At 40.0% G+C, this 27,547-nt stretch overlaps 3 protein-coding genes across 7 annotated transcripts in view; 2 read left to right on the plus strand and 1 right to left on the minus strand.

Moving 5' to 3' along the window:
- dst (dystonin) overlaps positions 1 to 8,425 on the minus strand; it is a 212,990-nt gene extending 204,565 nt beyond the window's left edge. The window contains exons 1-4 of one of the 3 annotated variants that reach the window (XM_052477885.1): positions 8,201 to 8,425; positions 7,741 to 7,775; positions 7,042 to 7,230; positions 2,428 to 2,641 (exon numbers count right to left, since the gene is read on the minus strand). In XM_052477885.1, coding sequence (XP_052333845.1) covers positions 2,428 to 2,641; positions 7,042 to 7,230; positions 7,741 to 7,775; positions 8,201 to 8,381 — 619 coding nt within the window. In that variant the 5' untranslated portion in view covers positions 8,382 to 8,425. Of the gene's footprint in view, positions 1 to 2,427; positions 2,642 to 2,752; positions 2,830 to 2,951; positions 3,118 to 7,041; positions 7,231 to 7,740; positions 7,776 to 8,200 lie in introns of those variants that run through there. The other 2 variants (XM_052477887.1, XM_052477888.1) reach the window with 2 other exon arrangements.
- Positions 8,426 to 8,958: 533 nt separating this feature from the next.
- Positions 8,959 to 20,662, plus strand: znf451 (zinc finger protein 451). 2 transcript variants are annotated; one of them, XM_035801026.2, is made up of 14 exons: positions 8,959 to 9,086; positions 9,620 to 9,679; positions 14,312 to 14,395; positions 14,891 to 15,004; positions 15,136 to 15,244; positions 15,440 to 15,590; positions 15,704 to 15,830; positions 16,420 to 16,579; positions 17,057 to 17,204; positions 17,445 to 18,955; positions 19,069 to 19,146; positions 19,553 to 19,627; positions 20,176 to 20,203; positions 20,404 to 20,662. In XM_035801026.2, the coding sequence occupies exons 2-13, from the start codon at positions 9,629 to 9,631 to the stop codon at positions 20,187 to 20,189; spliced, it is 2,622 nt and encodes an 873-aa protein (XP_035656919.1). In that variant the 5' UTR covers positions 8,959 to 9,086; positions 9,620 to 9,628; the 3' UTR covers positions 20,190 to 20,203; positions 20,404 to 20,662. The 2 variants fall into 2 exon arrangements, with proteins under 2 accessions (XP_035656919.1, XP_035656918.1); XM_035801025.2 differs by lacking the exon at positions 20,176 to 20,203.
- Positions 20,663 to 20,884: 222 nt separating this feature from the next.
- bag2 (BCL2 associated athanogene 2) lies at positions 20,885 to 27,000 on the plus strand. 2 transcript variants are annotated; one of them, XR_008078182.1, is made up of 4 exons: positions 20,885 to 21,170; positions 21,701 to 21,810; positions 22,689 to 23,643; positions 26,242 to 27,000. XR_008078182.1 is itself a non-coding variant. In XM_035801027.2 (3 exons), the coding sequence occupies exons 1-3, from the start codon at positions 21,046 to 21,048 to the stop codon at positions 23,081 to 23,083; spliced, it is 630 nt and encodes a 209-aa protein (XP_035656920.1). In that variant the 5' UTR covers positions 20,885 to 21,045; the 3' UTR covers positions 23,084 to 27,000. The 2 variants fall into 2 exon arrangements, 1 of the variants encoding a protein (XP_035656920.1); XM_035801027.2 differs by having other exon boundaries at positions 22,689 to 27,000.
- Positions 27,001 to 27,547: the final 547 nt, after the last annotated feature.

The following is a 27,547-nucleotide window of genomic DNA, read 5'->3' on the forward strand; positions in this document are numbered from 1 at the left end:
ACATAAAATACAGAGAATCAATAGGCCAATTCTTTCTAGGGAGAAGTGATCAAGATGGTATGGACAACAGTTACAGACATGAATAAGATTAACAAAAGGGGAGAAATCAGAGGGCAAGTATTTCCCAGTATCAGACATCATTGGGAAAGGGTCAGATGCATCTAAATGTATGTCAATTGTAAAGTATTTTGTCAGTAATGTCTTCTTTGTTATCTATCGAACCCCAGTATGATGAGCTGTCGCCATTGGCATTGGCTAATGGGGATCCTAATCAAATCAAATCCACCTGAACAATGACTACACCCTGCCACAAGGAAGATTCAGGACTGGTGAATTGAAGGGATAGATCAACCAAACTATATTAACCTAATTCTTTTTTAACTAGTAAGTAATCCATGGATCCTGAGATTCAGGTAATAAAAATGATGGGTTTTAGGACTACTCACATCGTGAACAAAACAATAAGGGCCCCTTTTAGAAACATCAAATAGCATTTCAAACCAAGCAACACACTGAAGGTTGTACGTGTGATAGGCAATAGCATATGTAGCCTTATAATAACATAATGTTGGTCGTATGATCATATCAGGCTGGATTATGATATGTTATACAATGGATGGGTCTAATCCTGAATGCCGATTGGTTAAAACCGCATTCCTGCCAGTGTCTATAATCACATCAGGCTTAATTATGATATGATAGACTCCTGTTGCTCCATTTTTATCAAAGCCAAATATTCTGTTGAGGAATGTCATCAAGCAGGAAAAGGAGATAAGTGGGCGAGACGGCACACCCTGCAGATATACCCATATTCCCATTACCATTGCCAACCAAATACTTCACTTTGCAGTTATGGTTCTGATCATATGACTAACGATTCATTCCTGAATTGAAAAGTGCATCCAGCCTATTTCATTTTTAAATTTTTACCTTTATTTAACCAGGCAAGTCAGTTAAGAACACATTCTTATTTTCTATGACAGTGGGTTAACTGCCTGTTCAGGGGCAGAACGACAGATTTGTATCTTGTCAGCTCGGGGGTTTGAACTCGCAACCTTCCGGTTACTAGTCCAACGCTCTAACCACTAGGCTACCCTGCCGCCCCTATCACAGCCCTGTCAAGGCCACTGAACTGAAATGATGGTCTGAGAACAGTCTTTTTGCAAAAAACAAACAAACAAAAAAACAAATCCTTTAGCAAGGTCGCCCCTGGAATGTATCATTACTAGGCCTACTCTCATTTGTTTCACAGACTGCATTTGCAGCATGCCACATGGTTCAATACTGTGACATTCCCAGTTTGTGGCATAGATGTTGATCAAATGATTCCTATCACATTTAAAAAATATATATTCAAAAAATTAAAACATGTTAATCAAAATAAACATCATCAGACGAACATAAAAGTTGCACTCATAAAGGCCCTGCAGCTTATAAACCCATGTATCAAAGGATTACAATGAATATTCAAATTCCGATTCTAATAGCCTAATGCACAGCCTTATGCACAGGCAATGATGACTGCTCCTTGCACTTTCACCTATAGAACTCAACCTCAACAGCCATTGGACGGTCAATAGAATAGAGGAGTAATGTGAGCATTCCAACACAGCAAATAACGTACCTCGCCTCCAGGTTTTGACATGCATTTATTAATGTGTGTTATGGGCTATTCTTATGAGACAGAAGCTTAATTATTGGCTACAGAAGCCTACACACATGTATGGCTTTGTCTGAATTGGACATGTATCAGAAGTGACAGTGGCTGACTGCTTATATATGTGACTGTCCAGCAGCTGCTTCAGTCTATACTGTAATTGCCCATAGTCCATTTATATGGAGAATAAATAGAACCTGTAGTCTGTAGCCTACACATCAGAGTTGCTATGTGCCATATCTGATAGATGTGCAAAATCAATAGGCTTTCATGTTATATTATCAGCAGCACATAAACGATCACTTAGGGCCCCAGCGGTAGCTTAGGGCCCCCCCACCCCCCTACAAATCAGAGTCTCAATTTACTGTTGAGAGTTAGAATAGTAGACTAACAAGGTGCAGGTTCTAAATTTGGTTGTGGGTCAGCAATTTTTCACTTGTTATGTCAGTCACTGACAGTCACCCAATTAGTCATGTCAGCTAACAATTTTTGATTGCAAAATTGAATTTAATTTATCTCTGCCTCCATAGCAAAATGAATAGAATTGCATGAAATCTGACATAAAATTGCATAAATGTCTCTCCGCCCCATGGCAAAATTTGTAGAATTGGAGGATATTCGCTTCAAAAGTATCTTATTATCCACTTTTTTTAAAGAAGGAGGACCACTCAAATGTTTTGCCCGCGAGGAAGGGGGAGCAACCAAGTCTCGCTTAGAGACCCCAAAAGGCTAGATCCGGCCCTGACAATCAATTAAATATGGGCACTCACCTGCAATCCTGAGCACAGCTCTCTCTGCTGGATCCAAAACGGATCCTCCCTGAATTTGTCGCTTATGTCGCTCGTGTCTTGGTAGGTTCCAGGGTAACGTGTCCCCCGGTGCCGGTGAGACCGACCCAGATTTAAGACTATAATCATCTTCGTCCGAGAAATCCGCCGATGAAGACATGGAACAGTGAAGGGAAGCGTTGCCAGAACCGGAGCTCTGTTGAAACAATAGAAATAAATTATCAATGTGTTGCTCGCTCCATCGTAACACAAATATGACAACACACATATGAGCACAGTCAGAAAGACACAATGTAACATGTCTCACCATCGCTACTCCCACGGTTGCCTAAACTGACGTGCGTAATGTAAATGTACATTGCTCTAGGGAAGGCACCGTAGTGTGAGCCACCAGCTCGCCTAGAAATTATCTCTGATTCAACAATAAAAAGCTAAAGCAGAAGCAGGCAGCTAGAATGAAAATCAATTGTATCTGGCTCCCCCGCCAGGCCAGAAATAAGACTTACCGCTGTATACATGGTATCAGTTGATTATATCGAAATCCTTTATCCACTTGCTGTAAACTCAGACAGCGTCCGGGCAGGCTATGTTATTTTTAATCAGAACCACACCCTTCTAGCGATGCACTCTGCTCATTACATTATGCTTGTCTCCCCTTTGGATTGAGAGCCCGAAATGATGTCAAGTCCCCAGAGAGTGTGAAAAGATTGGGCCAGGGAGAATATCATGCGATGCGAGAGCTCTAGCATGTCAACGCGTCACCATCCTAGGATACAGAAGAGGGCGGATGGAGTCTGGAGGAGCCAAGCGCTGTATTTCTGATTATTCAATCGGCAAGCTGTGGCCAATGACGCGGTCTTACAGCGCCATCCTGGGTGGATGCGTGTCTAGTGGTGACTGCGTAGTCTCCATGTTTACCGTCCAAAACCAATCAGAAATCCAGAGACTGGTCCATGAGCATCCTTTGTGATGCACAGTCGGGTTGTTGTTTTGCTGCCTGATGCGCATGTGCTCTGTGTGCCATTCATTAGAAATGCTGCTAGTTGACAATGAATGTGCAATTTTAGAGCACTGTCCTTATAATCTTTATGAAGTCCAAATAAAAATGTATGCATTCTGTTGGGTTATTTATGATGTTCTTGTATGTCTGTCTGTCTGTCTGTCTGTCTAGGCCGTCTCTCTGTGTCTAGGCTCTGTGATAGGGTAACTGAGCAAGTACATAAGTAATACTTATCCACACCGTGTGATGACACATCGAGGCAGGGTGTGGCTGCTCAAATAGCAATAGGTTATACAGTCACATGTTGAGTTCGATTGCACAATTATAGAACAACTTTGCTGTTTAAATCTAAACTAGAGTAGGTCATTAAAAGCCCAGTGCAGTCAACATTCTGTTTGTCCTGTGTTTTGTATCATATTGCACAACAGCCTATGAAACCCACACTGTAAAAATGAGAAAACATTTGATCAGTGTTATTTCACTATAGTTGCTGGTTGAAAATACAGGACCTTCTAATCAGCAGGTTGGCATTGGTGTTGCAGCTTTCCATGGTGACATCACCATGCAGTAAATTGGTTAATAGACCAATAACAAAGACTGTTCCGAACCTCTCTGCCAATAACAGCTCTATTTCAGCTTCCCCCTCCCCACTCATACCACTCCCAGACAGTCCTATCAAAATTCTTGCATGATACATCGTTTTTTGCTCAAAGCAATTTTTGCCATTTTAATGAAAATGACATGATTTGATATCGACATAAAAACGGCTACATTGGGCCTTTAAAAATTAACTCAGGGTATATCACAGTCAATCACCAACATTTGATTGACCATGGGTGTATCAACAAAGCATGCTCTTGCTCAATGGTGAAAGCAATCATGCTTGAAATGGTGCAAATAATGCATGATATGACCTAAATATAATGATCCATGAACTTTGTAGCCCTGACCGGGACTCGAACTGTGGTCCAGCGACTGTGAAGGCATCACCTTAACCGTTAAAGGGATAGTTCACCCATATCACAAAATAACATATTGGTTTTCTTAGTATGTAAACAGTGTATGGAGAAGGCATGACAGCAATCCATGCTTTGGTTTTATATCCCTGGCAATGTTTAAAAATGCTAATGTTTTAGCATTTGTGGCACAAACCCCATTCAAGTCATAGGACCGATGTTAGCATTTTTCACACATCTTGTCCAGACCATCTGAACGTATCTAAAATTAATTGTGAATCTTATCAAAGTCACTTATAGAAAAATGCTAATATCAGTCCAATCACTTGAATGCGATTTGTGCCACACTTGCTAAATGCTATATGAGATTTGTGCCACAAATGCATTCAGAAACACTACCAGCTAAACTAAAACAAAGCATGGACTGCTGTCATACATTGTCCATAGACTGCTCGCATGGTAAAGAAAGCAATAGGGGTAGCCCCGACCAGGACTTGAACCTTGGTTCAGCGACTGTTAAGCCACACCTTGGGCATGGCATAGGAAAATAACATTTGAAAAATCTACTTCATATTCATAATCTCCAGCACCACACTGACTGTGTTTTGTTATAAAAAAAGATAGAGGAAGATAAGTGTTTCCAATGACATCATCACTGTGCATCGTTTGATTTTAACCAATTATGAGTAGGCATTGTCTACATATTGCCTACTAATTGGTTTATGATGTCATTTATCTTCCTCTATCTTTTTTTATAACAAAACATAGAAACGTGCAATTTTCACATATGTTGATGTTGGGGTGGTGCTGGATATGATGAATATGAAGCAAAACATGTTTAAAATTTCCCCTTAACGGTTTAGGTGTTGGCTTAACAGTCGATGGACCAGGGTTCACGTCGGGGCTACCCTGAATTCGCTACATGGTGCCCTTGAGGCCAGGCGTGTACACGTGAGGGACTTGGTATAGTGAAGCGTCTAGACACACTTTCCCTGAAGGAAGGGGGTAATGTATCGACCCTAACCCGACACCTAGTGACCTCGTCAAGGTCGAACGTCTTAAAGGGATAGTTCACTCAAATTACAAAAGTACATACTCTGCCTGATGACAAGAGGTCCGACTCTGAAGGCCTACATTATCTTTATTGTGATCATAGTGAGTGACAAAGGTGACAAAATAAACAAACCGATACCACCTCAAACAAAGCATAAGCGAAACACTTGTTTTAATTGCCAGGGTCACCCACCCGATACTTTGCCTTACGACTCAAACTGAATCATTCCGCTTCTATCTATAGAAGCGGAATGATTCAGTTTGAGTCGTAAGGCAAAGTATGGGGTGGGTGACCCTGGCAATTAAAACATCTATCTATCTATCTATCTATCTATCTATCTATCTATCTATCTATCTATCTATCTATACATTGCAGAGAAGAATCTAACGTCCGTGGGCGTGGTGTAGCGTTTGGCCGGAGCAAGGAGTTTGGGTAGACAGTCACCAGCAAACAGAATCTTACTCAATTTAATTTTTTATCCGTTAGGCTACAAGTCAACAGCAATGAATATTGGTAATACTTCCTGCTACAAGGCCACAGCATCCAGCATTATGTCAGAAATAAGACAATAAAGACTGCATTCTCCATAGATGTTATGTTAGTTAGCCTAATATTTGCTTCATATTTTCATGCCTGTGAATGTAAAAAGTCCCAAAGCAATTTAGAATGATACTTTTTTAAACCGTACATGGTAGGCTATTGCTACCATCTATAGTACATTAAGAATCAAGGTATTTCTTGAGAACTTGAGGGTACAAGAGAAAAGGATCCATCAGTAAATGTTCATGTTTACAGAAACCAAACATTATACATTTGGGACAAGTAACATTCAAATTGACATTGTTAATCTATTATAGGCCTATACTATTTACAATTCTAGAGGTAATTGTAATGAATATTTGCCATTTGAAACAATGTAATCATAACACAAAGAGGTTTAGACATCTTAACCATCATGCATTTCAGTTGTAACTTGAGTCATGCATCTCAGTTGTAACTTGAAAGTCCATACTGAGCAAGATTCATCCAGAATAAACAAAGAAAAATGTAGACACACCCAAAAGCACACATGTACCAACATTTTGTCTACATCCTGCTTTTCGCCCCAGTAGAGTTTGGCGTATGGTGAGGTTTAAGGATTGTAGCCTACAATGGAGATGATTGTTAATCTAAAATATCGACAATAATTTGGTTGCATTATTAATATGGCATTGTACTAGGTTTGCTTGGTGCGTGTATCAACATGCAAAATGACAACATGAGCAATATCAAGAAATTGCTGAACTTTCAAGGCTTCAACTTCAAGTACCATCGCCAGGATGTGGTACTGAAGGCCAAACTATTGAAGGCTAACTATTGCGTAAAAAACATCCAATAATTGCATCATGTTAATAGGGATTACGCGCGCATGTTGGTTACTTTAACAATTTAAGGACCCATATCATCGCTGTAGCATGTATTTGTTAATTGAAAATTTGAAAATAAATCGGCGCACTGATAATTGACCAAAGCAGATTTCATTTATAATGGATACCCTAAATGACAATGACTGGCATTCGGCTATAATTACGCAAGAATATACCTACGGGTTTGCGTGTTGGGGTGACTTGTACTGAGTGATAGAAGTCTGGAAGGACTCTTTTCTTCACTTTTCGTTTCCTCACAGTTGTGGACGAGTCACTCTGATGATCACTCTGGGGAATTTCGACAAGAGGCTTTTCCTCTGCCACTCGAGCGCGCGCCCTCCTGGCATGGCGCGGACTGTGCCTGAAACCCTGTAAAAACATGGCACATCATGTCCAAAAAGGAGAGAGAAAAAGATGCCGAAAATGTTTAATATGGTTGAGACATTTAACTAGTTGGATGATCAATGTATTATTATGGATCATACTGACAAATATTGTCATTAATGGATGGAACTTTGGTTTTTGATTGCCATAAACCTAATAAGTTAATTGTGTAATTAAGTGGTTTTTAATGTTACATTTGTAATCGCCTATGTTGGCATATTTTGTAAGTTTTCATTCAAATGTGGATTTTTTTTCTCCAGAATAGTCAAGCTGCATAAAGTGCAGAATCATTCACATTATTTATTGATCACACATGCGCAATGCGCATAACACAGTCCTAACAATAGCGCACCAACACAACTCTCAAAAGTATACAGTAAAGTATAATAAAAGTAACACAAAGCAGCATATAGTTGTACTTCCTTCACAATCTTGTATTTGAAAGAAGACATTGGCTACTTACTGACCTTGACCGAAGTAAAAACGAATGATTACCTCTGATCGAAAATGATGTGTCCGGAGACCAGCTTCTAGGACAAATGAAAAGATGTTTAACTCACTCTGATACTTTCTAACACATCACATAAGCACATGGCTACATTTAGGCTATCGTAATGACATCATAGACTAACGACCGTTAGACAAATTAAGACTGTGAATAAAGTGGAAAATATATATTTGGACACTGATAGTAATATATGATTTCTCCCTCAAGGCCATGCACATAGCAGTGAGTCTACACTAAACTGTAGCCAATGCTATGTTTATCTGCTGAAAATAATGGCGATTCAAGTGTGTCAAGTAGCTTAAAATAGCACATGATACACTTTAGGCTATATCCTATTTAACAGGTAATCGTGTGAAAAAAATGCTTGAACATATTGCAGACATGCCACGCATTTGGTTTGGTGGATTAGCCGCACTGCTTGAAGATGCTGACGACGCCTCTACTCACCGCGACTCCTTGAGCGCCCTGAAAGCACAGATTTTATGGGATGTTTCCCGTTACGAAGCCTCCGATGCCAGCAACAGAAAAAAAGAATGGTTGCAATAGTTCCAAGCAATAGCAGCAATAATAGCAAAACAACTTGAATACTATACGGTCTTAATAAGACCAAAAACGCTGCAGCAATCATTATAAAACGCGATGTAGGGCAGCGCCTCCTGCGCACAGACAACCGGCTCTGGGCTTGCTGCCCTATATACTGAAAGCGAAGGTAATATTATTGACAGGATATAGTGAACGTCTCATTGCAGCCCGAAACATAGGCTAGACTACAGACTATCCTTCAGTTCTATTGATTTCAATAATGTAAGGCAACAACCCATGACTCAGCAGAATAGCTTTTTTTTTTTTTTTTTTTTTTTTTTTTTTACTCATGCAAGGGGAGTGAGCATCGGCATCCGAGCTCCGCACAGCAAAGATGCTGCATACGGCCTGAGTATCACGATCAGTCTCTATCATCAACCTGGTCTCTGATATATGATAATTTAAAACAGTGTAGTATTAAATATGCTAGGCTATTTATAGGCTACGGCTAAACTATTTTGACGTAACAATTATGTCAAAATTAAGCTTTATAGGTTTCCTGGATTAAAGGCAAATGCGTCTGATAGACCACCTGACTCCAAAGTAAAATGTGATTTTTTTCCCCAGAAAAAGAATTGCCTTTATAATTCATGAATTAATTAATGTCGACACGACAGTTTTATGTTTTCCCCCCAATGCGACAGCAGCACTGCGAAACTAAATGTTTCTGCCGTGCGCTTTTCCTTAGAACTCCAAGTCCCAGCAACACCCGCAGAAAATCAACCTTCCTTTTGCACGAAAACGTTTCTTGGTGAGTGTCCGCTGGTGCTTAAATTTACTTTAACGATAATTATGTAGTTATCAAACTACTTGGGTGGCTAAATGGTTTTACCCAATAAATACGTTTATAATGTCTGCAAAGTATAGACTGCTTGTTGTGCACGGTGACCTGCTAACTATCGTTAGCTAGCTAGCTAGCTAGCTAGACCAAGGAAGCTGCCTCGTTCTTGTGTTTTCTTCGACAATGTTTCAACTAGTTTAGCTAGCTAACTAGTCAGCAAAAGTGTTGAATTTGAGCAGTTATTCACACTAGTGCTCGCATGGGTTATAGCTAGCTAGTGTTGAACACACGTGATGGCAAATTGGAGAACGCTTGCATGAAAACAAACAATTTGTGACATTGTAATTAGCTATCATTGTTTTAGATTTTAGCTATTATCATTGTAACAATGTACTGACAGCTGGATGAGGATAATGATGTTGACAAAGTTTAGTTGTTTATTATCAGTGGGTTTCGATTTGGATGAGTTGTCTGTTTTATTATGTAGTTTTTTTTTACTCCAGATAAAATCAATGTCCTCCCCGACTGGAGCAGAAGATGAAGATGAGGTGGAGTTTGTGTCAGTAAGTGATTTGTCATTTGCAGAACCAAAGGTTCAAAGGTTTCTCTACTATGTTGTCATTGCGTCGTTCCATGTAATTTCAGCAAGCCATGACACCCACCATCATCATATATTGTTCTGAAATCGTTTCTGTAGTTAGAAACAGATAAGGTTAGCTAGCATTCCTGCAACATTTTTTGTTGAAATATAATCTCTAAGAAATTAAGTTTATTGATGGCACCCAAATTGGCAATTTTTAATTTATAGTATTCATATCATATTTAATACAAATAGTACCTAAAATCTGATTTGGACCAAATGTTTTTTTTCTAACAATGAGTAAGGCCCCCACGCCAGTCCCAGCCCAGTGGTTTCAGAAAGTATTCACACCCCATTACTTTTTACACATTTTGTTGTTATAGCTGGAATTTAAAGACCTTTTAGATGTAAAGTCCCCTGTTTAGGTGACTTGCATGGTTCTGGTACTGGTTCTGACCAACATTTTTGCATAGAAATCAATCTGTGGACACCATAGATCGAAATGGCTTGCATTTAGATGTAGGCCTGATTCTCATGGATACAGGGTGAATGTATCTTCTGCCTGTGTGAAATCTGACACCACATTAAGCTGGAATGTCCCTCCTGTCCATCAAGCCCTGGCTGAACCCAAGTCACAACCACTAACAACTCATATGCCTGGAATCCTTACATCGTAGCAGCAGGATAGTGGTTTTGTCGCCATAGCACATTCCGAGAGAGATTCATAGATTTTACACAAAAACACTTTCTGTTTATCATTGACGGAGAGACGTTCACAGCGGTTGGGGCAAACATTTTGATCAAGAGATCTTCAGAAAATATTAACCTTTTCTCTAACTCTAAATATACACATATGTATTTTACAGTTAGAAGTAAGGTGAAATCTTATAGTTAGTCATTTTATAAATGTATTATAGTATATTTAGACATAATGTAATTTCAACCTTATTCATACAGTTTTGGGGGAAAAGGAAATGCATAATCTAAAATATTTCATATTTTTATCATTTTTGTACTGTGTACTTGAGCTTGTGTTCTCAAAAAGTCACTACACCTCAGCAATTTATAACTATTTTTACAAGAAAGGTGTTTTTTGGCCCTCCCATGATTAAGTTACTTTTGGGAATTACATAGATTACATTTTCGATTAAATTTACTTACATTTAAGATTTTAATATCGATTCAATTTAGAATTTTTGTCATGGCCTACACACTACCCCATAATGTCCCCCCAAAATATTCCACTTTGACATTTTTACAAATTAATAAAAAATGAAAAGCTGGAATGTCTTGAGTCAATAAGTATTCAACCCCCTTCTTATGGCATGTCTACAGTACATAAGTTCAGGAGTAAACATTTGCTAAACAAGTTGCATGGACTCACTCTGTGCAATAATAGTATTTCACATGTTTTTAAAATACCTAATCTCTGCACCCCACACATACAATTATAGTGCCTTCGGGAAGTATTCAGACCCTTTGCCTTTTTCCACATTTTGTTATGTTACAGCCTTATTCTAAAATTGATTAAATAAATGTTTTCCTCAGCAATCTACACACACTACCCCATAATGACAAAGCGAAAACAGAAATACCATATTTACATAAGTATTCAGACCCTTTGCTATGAGACTCGACATTGAGCTCCGGTGCATCCAGTTTCCATGGATCCATTTCTACAACTTGATTTGAGTCAACCTGTGGTAAATTCAATGGACATGGTTTGGAAAGGACAAGAATCCGATGGTCACCTCGACAGAGCTCTAGAATTCCTCTGTGGAGATGTGAGAAACTTCCAGAAGGACAACCATCTCTGCAGCACTCTGCCAATCAGGTCTTTATGATCGAGTGACCAGGCGGAAGCCACTCCTTAGTAGAAGGCATATGACAGCCCGCTTGGAGTTTGCCAAAAGGCACCTAAAGACTCTGGTCTGATGAAACCAAGATTGAACTCTGGCCTGAATGCCAAGCGTCACATCTAGAGGAAAACTGGCACCATCCCTATGTTTTTTTTCAGTGGCAGGGACTGAAAACTAGTCAGGATCGAGGGAAAGATGAACGGAGCAAAGTACAAAGAAATCTTTGATGAAATCCTGCTCCAGAGCACTCAGGACCTCAGACTGGGGTGAAGGTTCACCTTCCAACAGGACAATGACCCTAAGCACACAGCCAAGATAATGCAAGAGTGGCTTTGGGACAGTCTCTGAATGTCCTTGAGTGGCCCAGCCAGAGCCTGGACTTGGAACGTGATCGGACATCTCTGGAGAGACCTGAAAATAGCTGTACAGCAACGCTCCCTATCCAACCTGACAGAGCTTGAGAGGATCTGCAGAGAAGAATGGGAGAAACTCGCCAAAAACAGGTGTGCCAAGCTTGTAGCGACATACTTTAAACTCAAGGCTGCAATCGCTGCCACAGGTTCTTCAACAAAGTACTGAGTAAAGGGTCTGAACTTATGTAAATATGATATTTCAGTTTTTATTTTTAATAAATTAGCTAAATGTTCTAAACCTGTTTTTGCTTTGTCATTATGGGGTATTGGTTATAGGTTGATTATATTGAGGGGAAAAACAACAATGTTAGAATAAGGCTGTAACGTAACAAAATATGTACAAAGTCAAGGGGTCTGAATACTTTCCGAAGGCACTGTATGTGTAAGGTCCTTCAGCTGAGCAGTGAATTTGAAACACACATTCAACCACAAAAAACAGGGAGGTTTTCCAATGCCTTGCAAAGAAGGGCACGTATTGGTAGATGGGTAGAAATATATCCCTTTGAGCATGGTGAAGTTATTAGTTGCACTTTGGATGGTGTATCGATACACCCAGTCAAAGATACAGGCGTCCATCCTTCCTAACTCTTGCCGGAGAGGAAGGAAACCGCTCAGGGATTTCACTACTAGGCCAATGGTGACTTTAAAACAGTTACAGAGTTTAAGGGCTGTTATAGGAGAACTGGAGATGGCTCAACAACTTTAATTACTCTGCAATACTAACTTAATTGACAGAGTGAAACGAAGGAAGCTTGTACAAAATGAAAATATTTTCCATATTTTCAAACATAGTGGTTGCTGCACCATATTATGGGTATGCTTGTAATCGTTTTAGATTGGGGAGTTTTTCAGGATAAAAAAATTAACGGAATGGGCTAAGCACAGGCAAAATCCTACAGGAAAATATGGTTGTCTGCTTTCCATCAGACACTGGGAGATGAATTTGCCTTTCAGCAGGACAATAACCTAAAACAGAATACCAAATCTACGCTGGAGTTGCTTACCAAGAAGATAATTATTGAAGAATTTTGAAAATAATAATGGGCAAAGGTTGCACAATACAAATGCACAAAGCTCTTAGAGACTTACACAGCTGTAATCACTGCCAAAGGAGATTCTAACATTTATTGATACTTATCTAATCAATATATATTCGTTTTATTTTTCATAAATGTTTAACAAATGTTTATTTTTTTAATCCACTTTGATATTAGAGTATTGTTTTAGATTGTTGACAAACTGACAAATCCATTTTAGTCTCACTTCGTAACAACAAAATGTGGAAATGTCAAGGGGTGTAAATACTATTTGAAGTCACTGTACAGTATCAGTTCTTTATCTGACAAGTAGTATATTGTTTCTTCATCCTATGTAATGTATTCTCAGTAAAAAAATATATATTTATAAAATCCTGTGCAGAGAAATTAGTAGTTGAAGTCGTTCAGTTTAGGTTCCAATCTACATCCTGATATAGATGATGCTGTTCCTGCTATTAGTTTCTTTAAAAAATATATATAATTTAACCCCCCTCCCACCCTCAATGTTAAAGGGATAGTTCACCCAAATTATAAAATGACATTGGTTGACAGGACACGACAGTTCACCTGACACAAGACTGAATCCAAAAATGACACTGTTGATTTTATGTGCATTTGACATGTACTGTACTATTTGCCGATAGCCGTGTTCCATGGCAAATTTTCTTTCCAATAGACAAACAGGCTCATTCTGTTCAGAACAACCCAGGGTATGACGCCATGTCATCTAGTAAATGCACATCAAACATGGTGATCATTGACACTGTATATGACACAAGTTTCGTATGGATAATGTAAAGTGCACTTTTGGAGTCATGGGTGTTTGGCTTGCTTGTATGACATCAAATTGGTATTTATTATAATCCTCAGTCTCATCTTTCAAAATACATTGAGTCCTTTTAATTTACAGCATTTTCCTCACTTGGACAAGAAAAAATGGAGGGATGGGGGCAACTTCTTGTCGCATATGAAGTGCAGAGCCTGAGCTCTGACGTAATTTATAGCATGTTACTTTACAGCAACTGTGTTCCAATTTAGGTGCTTATCAGTTTCCAAATCTGCCATTTTCAACCTTTATAAGGGTACAAGTGTATAAGGCTACACATTTTCATCCTATGCATTAGTTGAATTGAAATTGACCCAAACGTGGATGTTTGAGTCAGATTAGGTCATCTACTACTGTTCCCATATTGTTAAAAAACTATTCTGTATTCTTCTACAAAAATCAGACGGTGTCTAAGTGAGTCAACAGTTTATTAAAGACAGTGTCAGACAGTGTCTCATCCATTTAACTATTTTGTTTCAGGAGGCTCCACTCAGACCTGTACTGGAGTGTATTGATTTACTGAGTGAGGGCGAAGACGATGACAGTTTACCCATGGCAGAGACAGTGAGTGTGACAAGTGAAAGATAATAAATTAAATCCAAACAGTAATGACATATGGAAAGGTTGGTGGAAGACCAGTTTAAAAAAGTAACAGCCCGGGTTCGACCCCAGGCTGTGTCACAGGTCCCAGGCTGGCCTTTAGGGAAGGGTTTGGCCGGCCGGGATTTCCTTGTCCCTTTGCACTCTAGCGACTCCTTGTGGCGGGCCGGGCGCCTGCAAGCCGACTGCGGTCGCCAGCTGCACGGTGTTTCCCGTGCAGCTGGCTTCCGGGTTAAGCGAGCAGTGTGTCAAAAAGCAGTGTGGCTTGGCAGGGTCGTGTTTCGGAGGATGCATGGCTCTCGACCTTCGCCTCTCTTGAGTCCGTAGTGGAGTTACAGCGATGAGCCAAGACTGTAACAACCAATTAGATATCACGAAAATTGGGAAAAAGTACCACAAACATTTTTTAAATGTTATGTAAGTAGTATATAATGTTCACCTTTATTTTTTATTGTGAAGATTGAAGATGAGATTGAGCGACAGAAGGCTCAGGTCACCTCCACTTTGGACAGACTGGCTCAGCAAGTCACTGTGGAGAAAAAGGAAAGAGCAGAGAAGTGTAAAGCCTTCAAGGTAAGGACACTTCAAGTTGGTATGATAATCTTATTAACCATTTGAAGCTTGTTCTGCACTTGTCTTTTGTGGGTGCTATAATGTCTGCACAGTTCTTCATTTTGGTCCTGTCTCTGCTCGCATTATTTCAGGAGAAGCAAATCTCACAAAAGGCTCATGGGCGGCAGGAACTGGCATTTAGTCCCAATGGACATGCATATGATGCCAAGCGCTGTGTGGATATGTGGTTAAAGATGCCAGGTAATGTCTCTTTTGTACTAGAGTTCTGGACCCGTATTCATAAAATGTCTCAGCGTAGGAATGCTGATCTCGGATCTAAAGTGATCAGCATAGTTACTCCGAGACATTTAATGAACGGTCCCAACTAGCACACAGAAAGTTTAACTTCATTTGTTAGAAGAGCAGCATCTCAGTCTTACCATTGTCTGTTCTCAGGTGTGAAACCCGGTATCATCAATACTGGAGCTAGCTGGAGACGCAGACAGGTCCCCTTTCCCACCAGTAGCTCATCTACACATTCCTGTCCAGTGATCAACTGTGGTCGGGTTTATGACAATGTGCCTCTCCTGGAAGGTCACTTGAAAAGGTTAGATAATATATGAGATTTATATTTCTGTGACAATTATACATAATAAACAGCCAACTTTTATTTTAGCCGTGGGTTGCCTTGAAAAATACTTTTTTTCTTTGTGTTTGCAGGTTTGACCACTCTCCTTGCGATCCGACCATCTACCTGAAAGGAAGCCCAACTGAGCTGTTTGCTTGCGTTGCCTGTGGTCTGCATTTTGAAACCAAAGAGGCTTGGAGGGTGCATCAGCAGTCAATGGTTGGTTGTGCCTGTACAATCAACCGCTGTTAGAAGATGACAGCACTTTCAATTGTGTTCAGTCACATATCATTCAAATGTGCTCTATGCAAGAATTCTACCTGTCTTTATTCCTAACCTAAAGGAATCAAGTACCATGAGGAGAAAAAGGACATTCCTGAATGCCGTTTCAAACTATAAAGTAGCTTTTTACCTGCAAATAGTCTGTCCGACCGACCACCTTTACACAGTAGTCTTCCTGTTTTAAAATTGGAGGTTAAAAACGTAAACAATGTAACAATACTTCACATTCCTGCAACAGCTTTTGTTATTGGATGGAGGAAACTGGATGTCCATCTCTACCAAAGCAGTAGAGAGCAGCATTTAGCTGTGATATACACTTGGTGGCACTAAATACCAATGAGGAAGATCAATTATTTGGGGGTAGTTGCCATACTATTATGTCTCAAGATTTTAAAAAAATCTGAAATTAAAATGAATACTTTAATATTCTTGTTTAAGTCTTCAACCACAGATAATGCATACACATTTCAATCCAGCTGAAAAAGTATTCACTTTCATTGTGTGGGGAAATTGTTATTTTGTTTAGCTGTCCTCCTCGCCTAATGAAGACCATGACCACAGTCAGACCTGCCAGTCCATCGTCTGCTTCGCCTGCCCTGTCTGCTACTTCCTGTTCTACACCAGGGACGAGTGCCTCCATCACATGGCGGCCAAAAACCACTTCTCTCAGTCCATCATCATGAGTGGTAATTCTTGCCTCTAAGTATAATCAATCGTGTAACAAAGATGTGAGATCTGCATCAACACTAAATATTCCACTCATGAAAATTGGATTTAGGCAGAAAGAGCAAAGATAAGTGGCATATGGACTCTCTTTATGCTGTTATTGGCATTACTAGTTATTTTATTTTTTACCTTTATTTAACTAGGCAAGTCAGTTAAGAACAGATTCTTATTTTCAATGACGGCCTAGGAACCGTGGGAACGACAGATGGGAACGACAGATTTGTACCTTGTCAGCTCAGGGATTTGAACTGGCAACCTTCCGGTTACTAGTCCAACGCTCTAACCACTAGGCTACCCTGCCGCCCCATCTGCATGTAGAGCAAATAGGTTGTGCGAATGAATAGTGCTTGGACGGGATAACATAACCAAATACACTGCTATTAGTTTGCTCTATTGAAACATGTAACCAGCTATTTTGTTCTCTTTCTGAATAAAAGAAACTACAGGGACAGCATTGCCAGTTCCCATCCCTCGATATGCGAAGAATCGTCTTACTGCTTTATGTAAGGAGGTTATATTCAGCGTGAGATGTACAACATGCCGAAAGGGGCTTAACTCACACATGGAAGCACAGGCCCACTTCAAGTAAGTTTATATCTGTATGTGTTTGTGTACTTTTGTACTCTATGGCGTTAGTGTACATGCAATTACATGGTTGTTACATAGGCAGTTATAATTGCAGTATAGGTACAAATTATTCATATACAGTTTGTCTGTGTATTAGAAAATAAATCAATAACAGACATGCATATTCAACATCTCACTTCCTTCATATGGATAAATCATCTTATTTGTCATTTTGTTAATGTTATTCTTCTCCCTCAGTGTGCAGTGCAGAGAGGGCAGTGCCAGGGCTGAGGCAGTGAAAACAGTGGTGCAGGTTATGAAACAACTGCAGGTGCTGGGCCAGTGCTCTGTGTGTTGCAAACTGTTCCTCACCCAAGGTCAAGTTGACAGGCATAAAGAATTGAGTCGGCACATTACTGAGGTCAACAGCACCATGGAAAGGGCGATTCTGCACTACAGCAATTTCTATGAAATCCAACACGCCAAGAGGGCTGCGGTTGCCCCATCACAGAAGAGGGACAAGGAGAGAGGTGATTCTGTTGGATACCCAGCCAAGCGCCAGAGACGCGGAGGAACTTTGAATGGCAGTGCTGGGCCCTCAACGAGTGTCTCGATAGTGGCATGGTTCTGTGAATGTGGCCAGCGCTTTTCAGAGGAGGCCATGGCAAGTAAGCACCTTTTAACTGCCAATCAGATATTCTATCAATGTGGTGTGTGTGGAAAGCGTATGGATGAGTCGTCCATCACTCGCCTACACATGAGCCGCTTTCATGGCGGCGCCCATCTCTCAAACTTCCTATTCCACTGCCGGCTGTGCAAGGTGGACATGCCACGTCACGAGGACATCCTGTTGCATGTGTCAGAGACCCACAGTGGACACACTTACTTCAGGGAAAGAGAGGTATCAGACGAGGAGCCTGCTCCCATCTCCTATTCCAAACCCTCCACCAGTGGCAGACCCAGTGCTCCCACTGAGCCCAGGGCTAGAACTACAACTCCCACATGTCTCCCCAAACAGGACGAGAGGTGGCTGTGCAGAATGTGTGAGGACATCTTTGACTCGGAGCGAGCCGTGCACAAGCACTGCAGAGATGTGAGAAACCACAGTTTCCAGAGGTTTGCCTGTGGCCACTGCCCACAGAAGTTCTTCAAGGAGGACACATTACGCAGGCACTGTGTGAACGAGCACAGCAACCAAATAGTGACACGCTACTTCTGCGGGCTCTGTGACAGCATGCAGTATGACACCGAGGGGGAGTTCCAGGAGCACTATAGAAGCCTGCACAGTAAGGACTACTACCTCATGGATGTGCCTGGGGTTGATAGACCCACTGAGGCCGAAAACTACAACTCCAGTCAACTGGCAACAACCAGTGAATGTCTGTGTCCATGCATGTCGTCAGAAAAGGCCGGAGACGAAAGGAAGGCTACTTTCACACGATGCATGAAGCTGCTGTCCAGTGAAGACAAATGCAGCTTTGTATGCGCACCATGCGACATCAAGGTAGCCTCCTTTGCTCAGATTAAGACTCATGTCCACTCTCAACACGAAGCCTTGGGGCTAGAGAAGACCTTTGACGTGGTGTGTGGATCCTGTCAGAAGAGTCATAACGACGTGCCCAGTTTCCATAACCACTACCACTCCCAGCACTGCTTTCTGGAGCCTTGCTCCAGCTCTAGAGATGGAGGTGAAAGTCGTACGCAGAAGGCAGCAGCTTCCACCGCTGTTAAGACACTGGCTGCTGTGGAGATTAAACCGGAAGTGAATGGCAAGTCTGCTTTCAAGTCTGCTTTGAGTTTGGACTGTGTTCCGTGATTCATTTCCACTGCACTGACCTTCCTGGTCTTAAACTGATTTGATTCATACTTTTTTATTTAATAGTGGAGGAGTTTGAAGATATGAAACATGCCATCGCTGTGAACTTGGATGAGGTCAGAGATGACACTGAACCCCATGGAGGTGATTATTTTTTGTTTGCTGATCTGTTCAGTGATTTGGTGAATGACATCGACCATAGAAATTATATAGCTGCAGCTAGCCTAGCGGTTAAGAGCGTTGGGCCAGTAAGTTTGTTGGTTTGAATACCTGAGCTGACTAGCTGAAAAATCTGTCAATGTGCCCTTGAGCAAGGCACTTAACCCTAATTGCTCCTTTATGTCGCTCTGGATAAGAGTGTCTGCTAAATAACTCAAATGTAAAATAGCTATAGAAGGTTTCTTGAATTTTGGTCTGTTCAGTGATTTGGTGAATTACATCTACCATAGATATTAAATAGCTATAGAAGGTTTCTTAGAAATATTTCCTAAAGTGCTGTTTTTCCCCCAACTGAGATTCTCTTTTTTTGTCCATTTCCATTGTGTTTCAGATGAATCTGAGGAGATGAAGCGTGCCTTGGCTTTAAGTGCAGAAGAAGCAAGAGAGCCAACTGACTTTGATATTGGTGTGTAACACCTTTACTTATCTTTGTTTATTTGAGGACCTTTTCAGTAGTTATCTTTTAGTTTACACGTTAGAGTTGGGAGATTTTTAGGTTAGACCACTTCTACGATATGCTAATCCAAATATCACGATATCCGATAATTGTTTTGCGCCGGGAATGACTAAGTAATTCCAGACTGTGCAATTTTTGTGCTTTAAAAAAAAAAAAGTATTAGTCACATTCTCATTAAATAATCTTTGTGTGGCAGAAAAAATAAGGCTTAGTTCATTCATATGGACTTCATTTTCAACATATTGATAGAGCTTAACTGGTAAAACTGCACAGTTTTGATTTGTAAAGTGCAAGACTATACTGTATTTGAACATCACAATATATCGTCTTGCACTTCACGATATTCGATTGAATCAAATAGCAGCCAATCCCTGTTGCATATTGCCTTATTTGAATGGCCAGAAAGGTTCTGAAGACTTTTCAAGCGGTTGCCCGATCTGGTCATGTAGATGTAGCATAATAAAAACAAGATGATACCTCTCTTTTTTTTTAACCAGCGTTACATGCTTGAAGAATAACCTTAGTGTGAGTATGTCTAATCAAATCATAGTGACGTTTAATGCACACTGGGATATTCAGATAGTTGGTGTAGAGAACAGCATGAACACTTTTTGAATGGTTTTGAGATGGTAGTCTCGTGTGTTTTTGCAACAGTTATATTTCTTATTTAGGTTGACATTATATTGATTATTTTTTCCTGTTGTGCCCCCCATTTATCTTCACAGAGATGGAGGAAGCTCTCAAAAGAAGCCTTCTTGAATACTGATCAGCAAATGTTACTTTCTGGTAGCCTGTCATTTATTTAGATGTGTAACATATCAGCTACTTTCAAAATCGTTACACTTTACGACACCCTTATATCTATGTGATTACACAGTAATAACTGTAGTAACATTTGAACTGTACAGATTATGTTGAGGCATACCGTGTATGCATCTTTATCACATGTTCAGAGCTTTTTTTTAAATAAAGATGTTAAGTATTTTCCTTGTCTCTTTCTTTGAACTTTTAACATTAATCATTGGATGTCTGGATATTGTCAACAAGAAATTAGATTAGGTCATCGTTATTTATGTATTATATTATATATTTTTTTAAACCGTTATTTAACTAGACAATATTAGGTCGTTCTACTGGCTGCCGTGGAGAAAGAATCCCACCCTCTTGAACGTTCCAGAAATGCAATCCTCAGTCCCGTCCGATGGGTCGGTAAAAACAGCAAGGGAAGTTCCAGCCCATGTTTGGAAATGTTTACTCTGTGGCGCTGTCTGTCAAGCTGAAACCTCTACGTTGTGCTCTTGGGACTAGCTAGTGCACCGTTAGGTGTCCATTGGAATTTAATCTCGAGGGAGATCATTATACTAACTATGGCACAAGCGAAAATCCACCAGGCTAAAATGATTGAAGCCGCTAATGGCAAATTCAGCAGATCAATGTCTATGGCAGATCGCTCCGGACGACTTCTTGAAAGTTTGGACCAGCTGGAAATAAGGTAGGCTCTTTTACATACAGCTTGCCTGAATACTGTATAGAGAAGACAATTCATCCTTGTTGTAAATACAGAGCGCACACTTGTCATTGTCCGCTACTGTAATGCTATCATATGCCTTTGTTTTGTCGAGTTTCTTTGAAGAATACACACGATATTCGGCTACACAATCTCTGGTTCCATGCAAGAGCTGGTTTAAACGGATTCTAAACATAGACAGCAGTAGACGGTGCCAGTGGAAGAAGGAAGAAAGTTCTCTGAATACGTGTGCACACTACAGTGTACGCCATGACCGTATCATTTACAACAGTGGTTTATTTGAATATTATACGGTGCCAGACTGTGTTCTTTTAAAATAACATCATAACCTTATTTAAACAGCTGCAAAAAAAATGTTTGAAATCAACACCGAGAAACAGTTGTAGAATATGCAATGGAATGAATAATATGATCACAACTTTCTCTGAGTCACGTACTAACACTTACCATACATAACCTATCGAAATATCTCATGACAATGACATCTGTTTTAGGGTGGAGGCTTTACGCGAGGCCGCAACTTCAATGGAACAGGAGAGAGAGTGCTTACTTGATATGATCCAGTCCATAAAGAATAGTGAAGAAATGCGCAGTATTTGTGACGGTATGTGTTTGATAGCCATCAGAAATCTCAGGTTGGATAATTTATGCCTAAAACGCATACATTTCGTTGAAACAAAGGGACACTTCACTGGTAGAAATTATTATTTAAAGTGATAGTTCACTCACTGATGTTTTAAGATCTCAAAAATGGTCTTAGGTTGAGTCCAAGGCCTGTCATGACTTTTGCAAATCCAGCTATACAGCCTCCCTCAATCCAAAATGCACGGGAAAGGTAAGTACCATGCAATTCCCCATGTGGGGTGGCATGGCTATAGGCCTAATCTACTTTTATGGCATAGACAGGAATTCTTCTACTTCTTCTTGACAGAACTTCTGTAAGATTTTGGTACTTCTGATACACTTTTACTTTAGTGAACTGTTCTGTTAAAGGCCCAACGCAGTCGTTTTTATCTCAATATCAAATCATTTCTGGGTAACAATTAAGCTACTTACTGTGATTGTTTTCAATTAAAATGTAATATATAAATATATATACATAAACAGCTATTTTTCAATTTTCCCCTCCCCACTTGAAACCACTCCCAGACAGTACTAGCAACATTCTTGGTTGAGAAATTGCTCTTTTCTTTGTATATATATATATATTTAGCAAAAAGAGCAATTTCTCAACCAAGAATGTTGTTAGTACTGTCTGGGAGTGGTTTAAGTGGGGAGGGGAAAACTGAAAATGAGCTCTTATTGGCAGAGGTTTGGAACTCTCAAATTGGTCTATTACCTAATTTAGCTCATGATTTCACAATTTTACAATATTATTCCTATATATATATATATATAAAACATAGGAAAATGCATTTTTTGACTACACCTGGCCTTTAACACCAACCAACATCTGATAACACTGTGCTATGTCTTTTTCAGGAGAGAGAGAGGAACTATCTTTAACTGCGAACCGTCTTCTGGGTAGGACGCTGACAGTTGAAATATCAGTGGAAATCATTAGAAACTCCACACAGGAGGATGCGCTACGCAAGGCTACCTCTTTGATTGATGAGCTTGCTGCAAAGTTGCTTGACGACATGGATGGGGCCAGAAAGGGCCTGATGGCACTGCACGCTGCCTGTGTGACCGAGGCACCACCGGTTCCTATCGATACAAAATTCCAGACGATCGTCATCACCTGCGCCCTGGAAGATCAGAAAAAAATCAAGAGGAGGCTGGAAACTCTGATAAGGAATGTGGATAATGCTGAGAAGAATATCAAGATAATGGATCATCAGAAAGTGGATGACTTAAACAGTGCCAATGGCAAATGAAGTTACTCATACTGATTCAACCCCCCTAATAGCCCTAATTAATAGAAAGTCATAATACATTGGGAAACCAAACTCCTCATTACCATGCTATTATTTCCCATAATTAGTGAAAGATAGCATCCACCCGTCTTCCTGTCATGGCGTCCATACTAAAGTACAGGTCTACCTACACTGGATAAATGCAGTCTGTTCTATATAACTTGAACCTTTAAAGTGCTTTGCCTTGAACATTTGAAGTCCTTATGACTACCACTGTATTCTACTACCACTAATGTCACATTCAAACCCTGTCACGATAAATATTGCATATAAAAACGTTTTACACATCTTAACATTACTAACATTGTCACATTATTGTTTTGAATTTCAGTTCAGTTCACGCTGCCTTATGTAGTTTCAATAAGCACTCAGGCTGCCACTCATTAAGGCATTTAAAAAGTGTTGTTTTTGTTGAACCATCTTAGTGTGATCCTTTACAGTCTTAATCGTTGACATGTGTTGCTACTCTCTGGTCATTACTGTAAGCCCGGGTCACAACCTACCTGAAAACACAAGGCAAGGTACTGAGACAGTTAATCAGCTATATTAAGTTCATATCTTTATGTAGAGATATGTTACGTACATACAGTTGAAGTCAGACGTTTACATACACTAAGGTTGGAGTCAATAAAACTAGTTTTTCAACCACTCCACAAATGTATTGTTAACAAACTATAGTTTTGGCAAGTCAGTTAGGACATCTACTTTGTGCTTGACAAGTCATTTTTCCAAAAATTGTTTACAGACAGATTATTTCACTTATAATTCACTGTATTACAATTCCAGTGGGTCAGAAGTTTACATACATTAAGTTGACTGTGCCTTTAAACAGCTTGGAAAATTCCAGATAATGATGTCATGGCTTTAGAAGCTTACGATAGGCTAATTGACATCATTTGAGTCAATTGGAGGTGTACCTGTGGATGTATTTCAAGGCCTACCTTCAAACTCAGTGCCTCTTTTCTTGACATCATGGGGAAAAAAAAAAATCAGCCAAGACCTCAGAAAAAAATTGTACACCAGCACAAGTCTGGTTCATCCGTGGGAGCAATTTCCAAACACCTGAAGGTACCACATTCATCTGTACAAACAATTGTACGCGAGTATAAACACCATGGGACCACACAGCCATCATACCGCTCAGGAAGGAGACGCGTTCTGCCTCCTAGAGGAAACCGCCATAATCAAAGCCATACTACGGTTTGCAACCCCACATGGGGACAAAGATGGTACTTTTTGGAGAAATGTCCTCTGGTCTGATGAAACAAAAATAGAACTGTTTGGCCATAATGACCATCGTTATATTTGGAAGAAAAAGGGGGAGGCTTGCAAACCGAAGAACATCATCCCAACCGTAAAGCACGGGGGTGGCAGCATCATGTTGTGGGGGTGCTTTGCTGCAGGAGGGACTGGTGTACTTCACAAAGTAGATGGCATCATGAGGAAGAATTATGTGGATATATTGAAGAATTATCTCAAGACATCAGTAAGGACGTTAAAGCTTGGTCGCAAATGTATCTTCCAAATGGACAATGACCCCAAGCATACTTCCAAAGTTGTGGCAAAATGGTTTCAGGACAACAAAGTCAAGGAATTGGAGTGGCCATCACAAAGCCCTGACCTCAATCTAATAGAACGTGTGGGCAGAACTGAAAAAGCGTGTGTGAGCAAGGAGGCCTATAAACCTGACTCAGTTACACCAGCTCTGTCTGGAGGAATGGGACAAAATTCACCCAACTTATTGTGGGAAGCTTGTGGAAGGCTACCTGAAACGTTTGACCCAAGTTAAACAATTTAAAGGCAATACTACCAAATACTAATTGAGTGTGTGAACATCTGACCCAGTGGGAATGTAATGAAATAAATTATTATCTTTACTATTATTCTGACATTTCACATTCTTAAAATAAAGTGGTGATCCTAACTGACCTAAAACAGGATTTTTTTCCTAGGATTAAATGTCAGGAATTGTGAAAAACGGAGTTTAAATGTATTTGGCTAAAGTGTATGTAAACTTCCGACTTCAACTGTATGTACTTGTGAACGACCAGTCCAGAAATAGCCAAAGTAACAGTACTATCTGTGAGACCTCATTAGAGACAATGTACCATGTCAATACATCATGAATAGGCATTTCACATGCAGGTACAGAGTAAGCAACACAAGCACATGCACATACAGAATAGGATACTAGGCAGTAATTTTATATGTCCATTAACACATATTTAGATATTTCTTTAAGCAAGTCACTGATGTTGAAACATGGCATTCTTATTCAGATTTTTTTTTTTTAATTTTTTTGGGGGGGGGTCTCATTGCAATGTTTATATCTGTTATTCTAACAAACCCCACACAATTTAAAATGTGGGTAAAATAAACACATTCTTAGCATAGCCAGTACATTCCTACAATGTTTTTTTTCATTGGGTCGTATTGTGTACGAACCAATGTGGTCATGCTTTAAATGACGTGTCAAACATGACTTAACCCATTATGTCAAATATGACATAAATCTGTGCTTTATAAAGGGTGGCATAAGCACCTCTTAATAAAGGCCATATAAGTCATTCAATTGCATCTGCACAAATAGGATTTATAACCCATCTTGGTAGAGCATTGCAACGCCAGGATATTGGGTTCGATTCCCTAATCTATGGATTTCACATGACTGGGCAGGGGTGCAGTCATAGGCTGGTAGCCAGGCCCTGCCAATCAGACAGAAATACTCCTGTTTCATCAACTTTCCGGGTGGCTGGTCTCAGATCCCGCAGGTGAAGAAGCCGGATGTGAAGAGTCTGGCGTGGTTACACATGGTCTGTGGTTGTGAGGCCGGTTGGACGTACTGCCAAATTCTTTAAAGTAGATTCTTCTACTTCTAAAATAATTTTGGTGACTTCACAGAAATTGCTAGCTATCTGACATTTAGCTAGTGAGCATGCTCAGCTAAATACAAATCCCCCTAGATTTGGAACTGAAAGTGTAATATAATAATATTAATTCACTGGAGTTTCCCATCTTCCCATTTAGTTTCTGGCGCAGACAGAAATGCCCTTATCCAGATGGTGTGACAAAGGCATTTTCAAACAGACCTGCTAACTTTCTTTGTTGTTCCTTTTAAGGTTGGAACCAACATGGAGTACCTCCAGTAGGAAGAGATGCAAGAACCATTCGTCTGCCAGTTCAGGGACAAGCTACACTATTCACAGCAATTACATTGTAATGTTCAATGTAATTGCATTGCTGGACTTTTTGAAAATTAATGTATTTGTATTGCTTAAAACATTTATAAATTAAAGGAAATGTATGGTTTAAACAGGTGTTGTTAGTGATAATTCCCAGTGTTAATACATTTGTGTTTACATCGTTAAGCCTTTATGTATCTGTTATGATCAAAGGGGTCTGACTTTATAGTAAGCAGAGCCTCATAGGATACATGGCATTTATGTATGTGTTATAAATTACCAAAGGGGTCTGACTTAAAATTAAGCAGAGCCTCATAGGGTACATGGCATTTATGTATGTGTTATAAATTACCAAAGGGGTCTGACTTAAAATTAAGCAGAGCCTCATAGGGTACATGGCATTTATGTATGTGTTATAAATTACCAAAGGGGTCTGACTTAAAATTAAGCAGAGCCTCATAGGGTACATGGCATTTATGTATGTGTTATAAATTACCAAAGGGGTCTGACTTAAAATTAAGCAGAGCCTCATAGGGTACATGGCATTTATGTATGTGTTATAAATTACCAAAGGGGTCTGACTTTAAATTAAGTACAGAGATATAGTCTTTATGGATGTGTTATGAATGTCCGAATGGTGTCTCACTTCAAACTAAGTATTACAGGACAACAGTGTCAATAAATATGTTAACGTTCTGCTGATTTCTCTCATGATTTACATATTACTGTAGGGGTGAGAGGTATTTACATGGGTTTATGGATCTGCAAATCTTGCGTTTGTGTGTGAGAGAACCAAGATGATTTGGAGTAGTCCAACCTGAGACTGCAGCACCAGGTATTCCTCTTCTGTTCCCATGGAGACCAGGGCTTGATTACATCCTGTTACAATGGCAACATTTTGTAGCTGATCATTCAGCGGGGGAGTGGGGGAATGTGTCAAAGACCTGACCTGGCCCAGCATTGTGCGGTGTGACAAATTTTTGCTGGGTGCGTGTTTGTGTACTGAGGAACATGTAACTTGGTTCCAGAAGAAAGACACTATCAATTTATTTAGATTGGGTGTTTTCATCAAGGTAAGTGTTTCTTGCACACACAGCGATAAGCCTGGGATATCAACCAAAGTTGGCCATAGTGGGAGTGACCATAGAACTCTACAGGAGTGACCTTAGTGACGATGACAAATACTATACTCTAACAGTCAAAAAGTCATAACGATGACTAAATCCTGCCCATTACCATGGAC

The sequence above is a fragment of the Oncorhynchus keta genome, chromosome 24 (genome assembly GCF_023373465.1).
Source record: "Oncorhynchus keta strain PuntledgeMale-10-30-2019 chromosome 24, Oket_V2, whole genome shotgun sequence".
Classification (NCBI taxonomy): Eukaryota; Metazoa; Chordata; class Actinopteri; order Salmoniformes; family Salmonidae; genus Oncorhynchus; species Oncorhynchus keta.

Coding starts and splice junctions, on each gene's coding strand:
- znf451 (XM_035801025.2), top strand. CDS start 9,629: ATGTCCTCCCCGACTGGAGCAGAAGATGAAGATGAGGTGGAGTTTGTG. Junction 15,245..15,439: donor TATGTGGTTAAAGATGCCAG/GTAATGTCTCTT, acceptor GTCTGTTCTCAG/GTGTGAAACCCGGTATCATC. Junction 19,147..19,552: donor TGACACTGAACCCCATGGAG/GTGATTATTTTT, acceptor ATTGTGTTTCAG/ATGAATCTGAGGAGATGAAG.
- bag2 (XM_035801027.2), top strand. CDS start 21,046: ATGGCACAAGCGAAAATCCACCAGGCTAAAATGATTGAAGCCGCTAAT. Junction 21,171..21,700: donor TTGGACCAGCTGGAAATAAG/GTAGGCTCTTTT, acceptor CATCTGTTTTAG/GGTGGAGGCTTTACGCGAGG. Junction 21,811..22,688: donor AATGCGCAGTATTTGTGACG/GTATGTGTTTGA, acceptor TGTCTTTTTCAG/GAGAGAGAGAGGAACTATCT.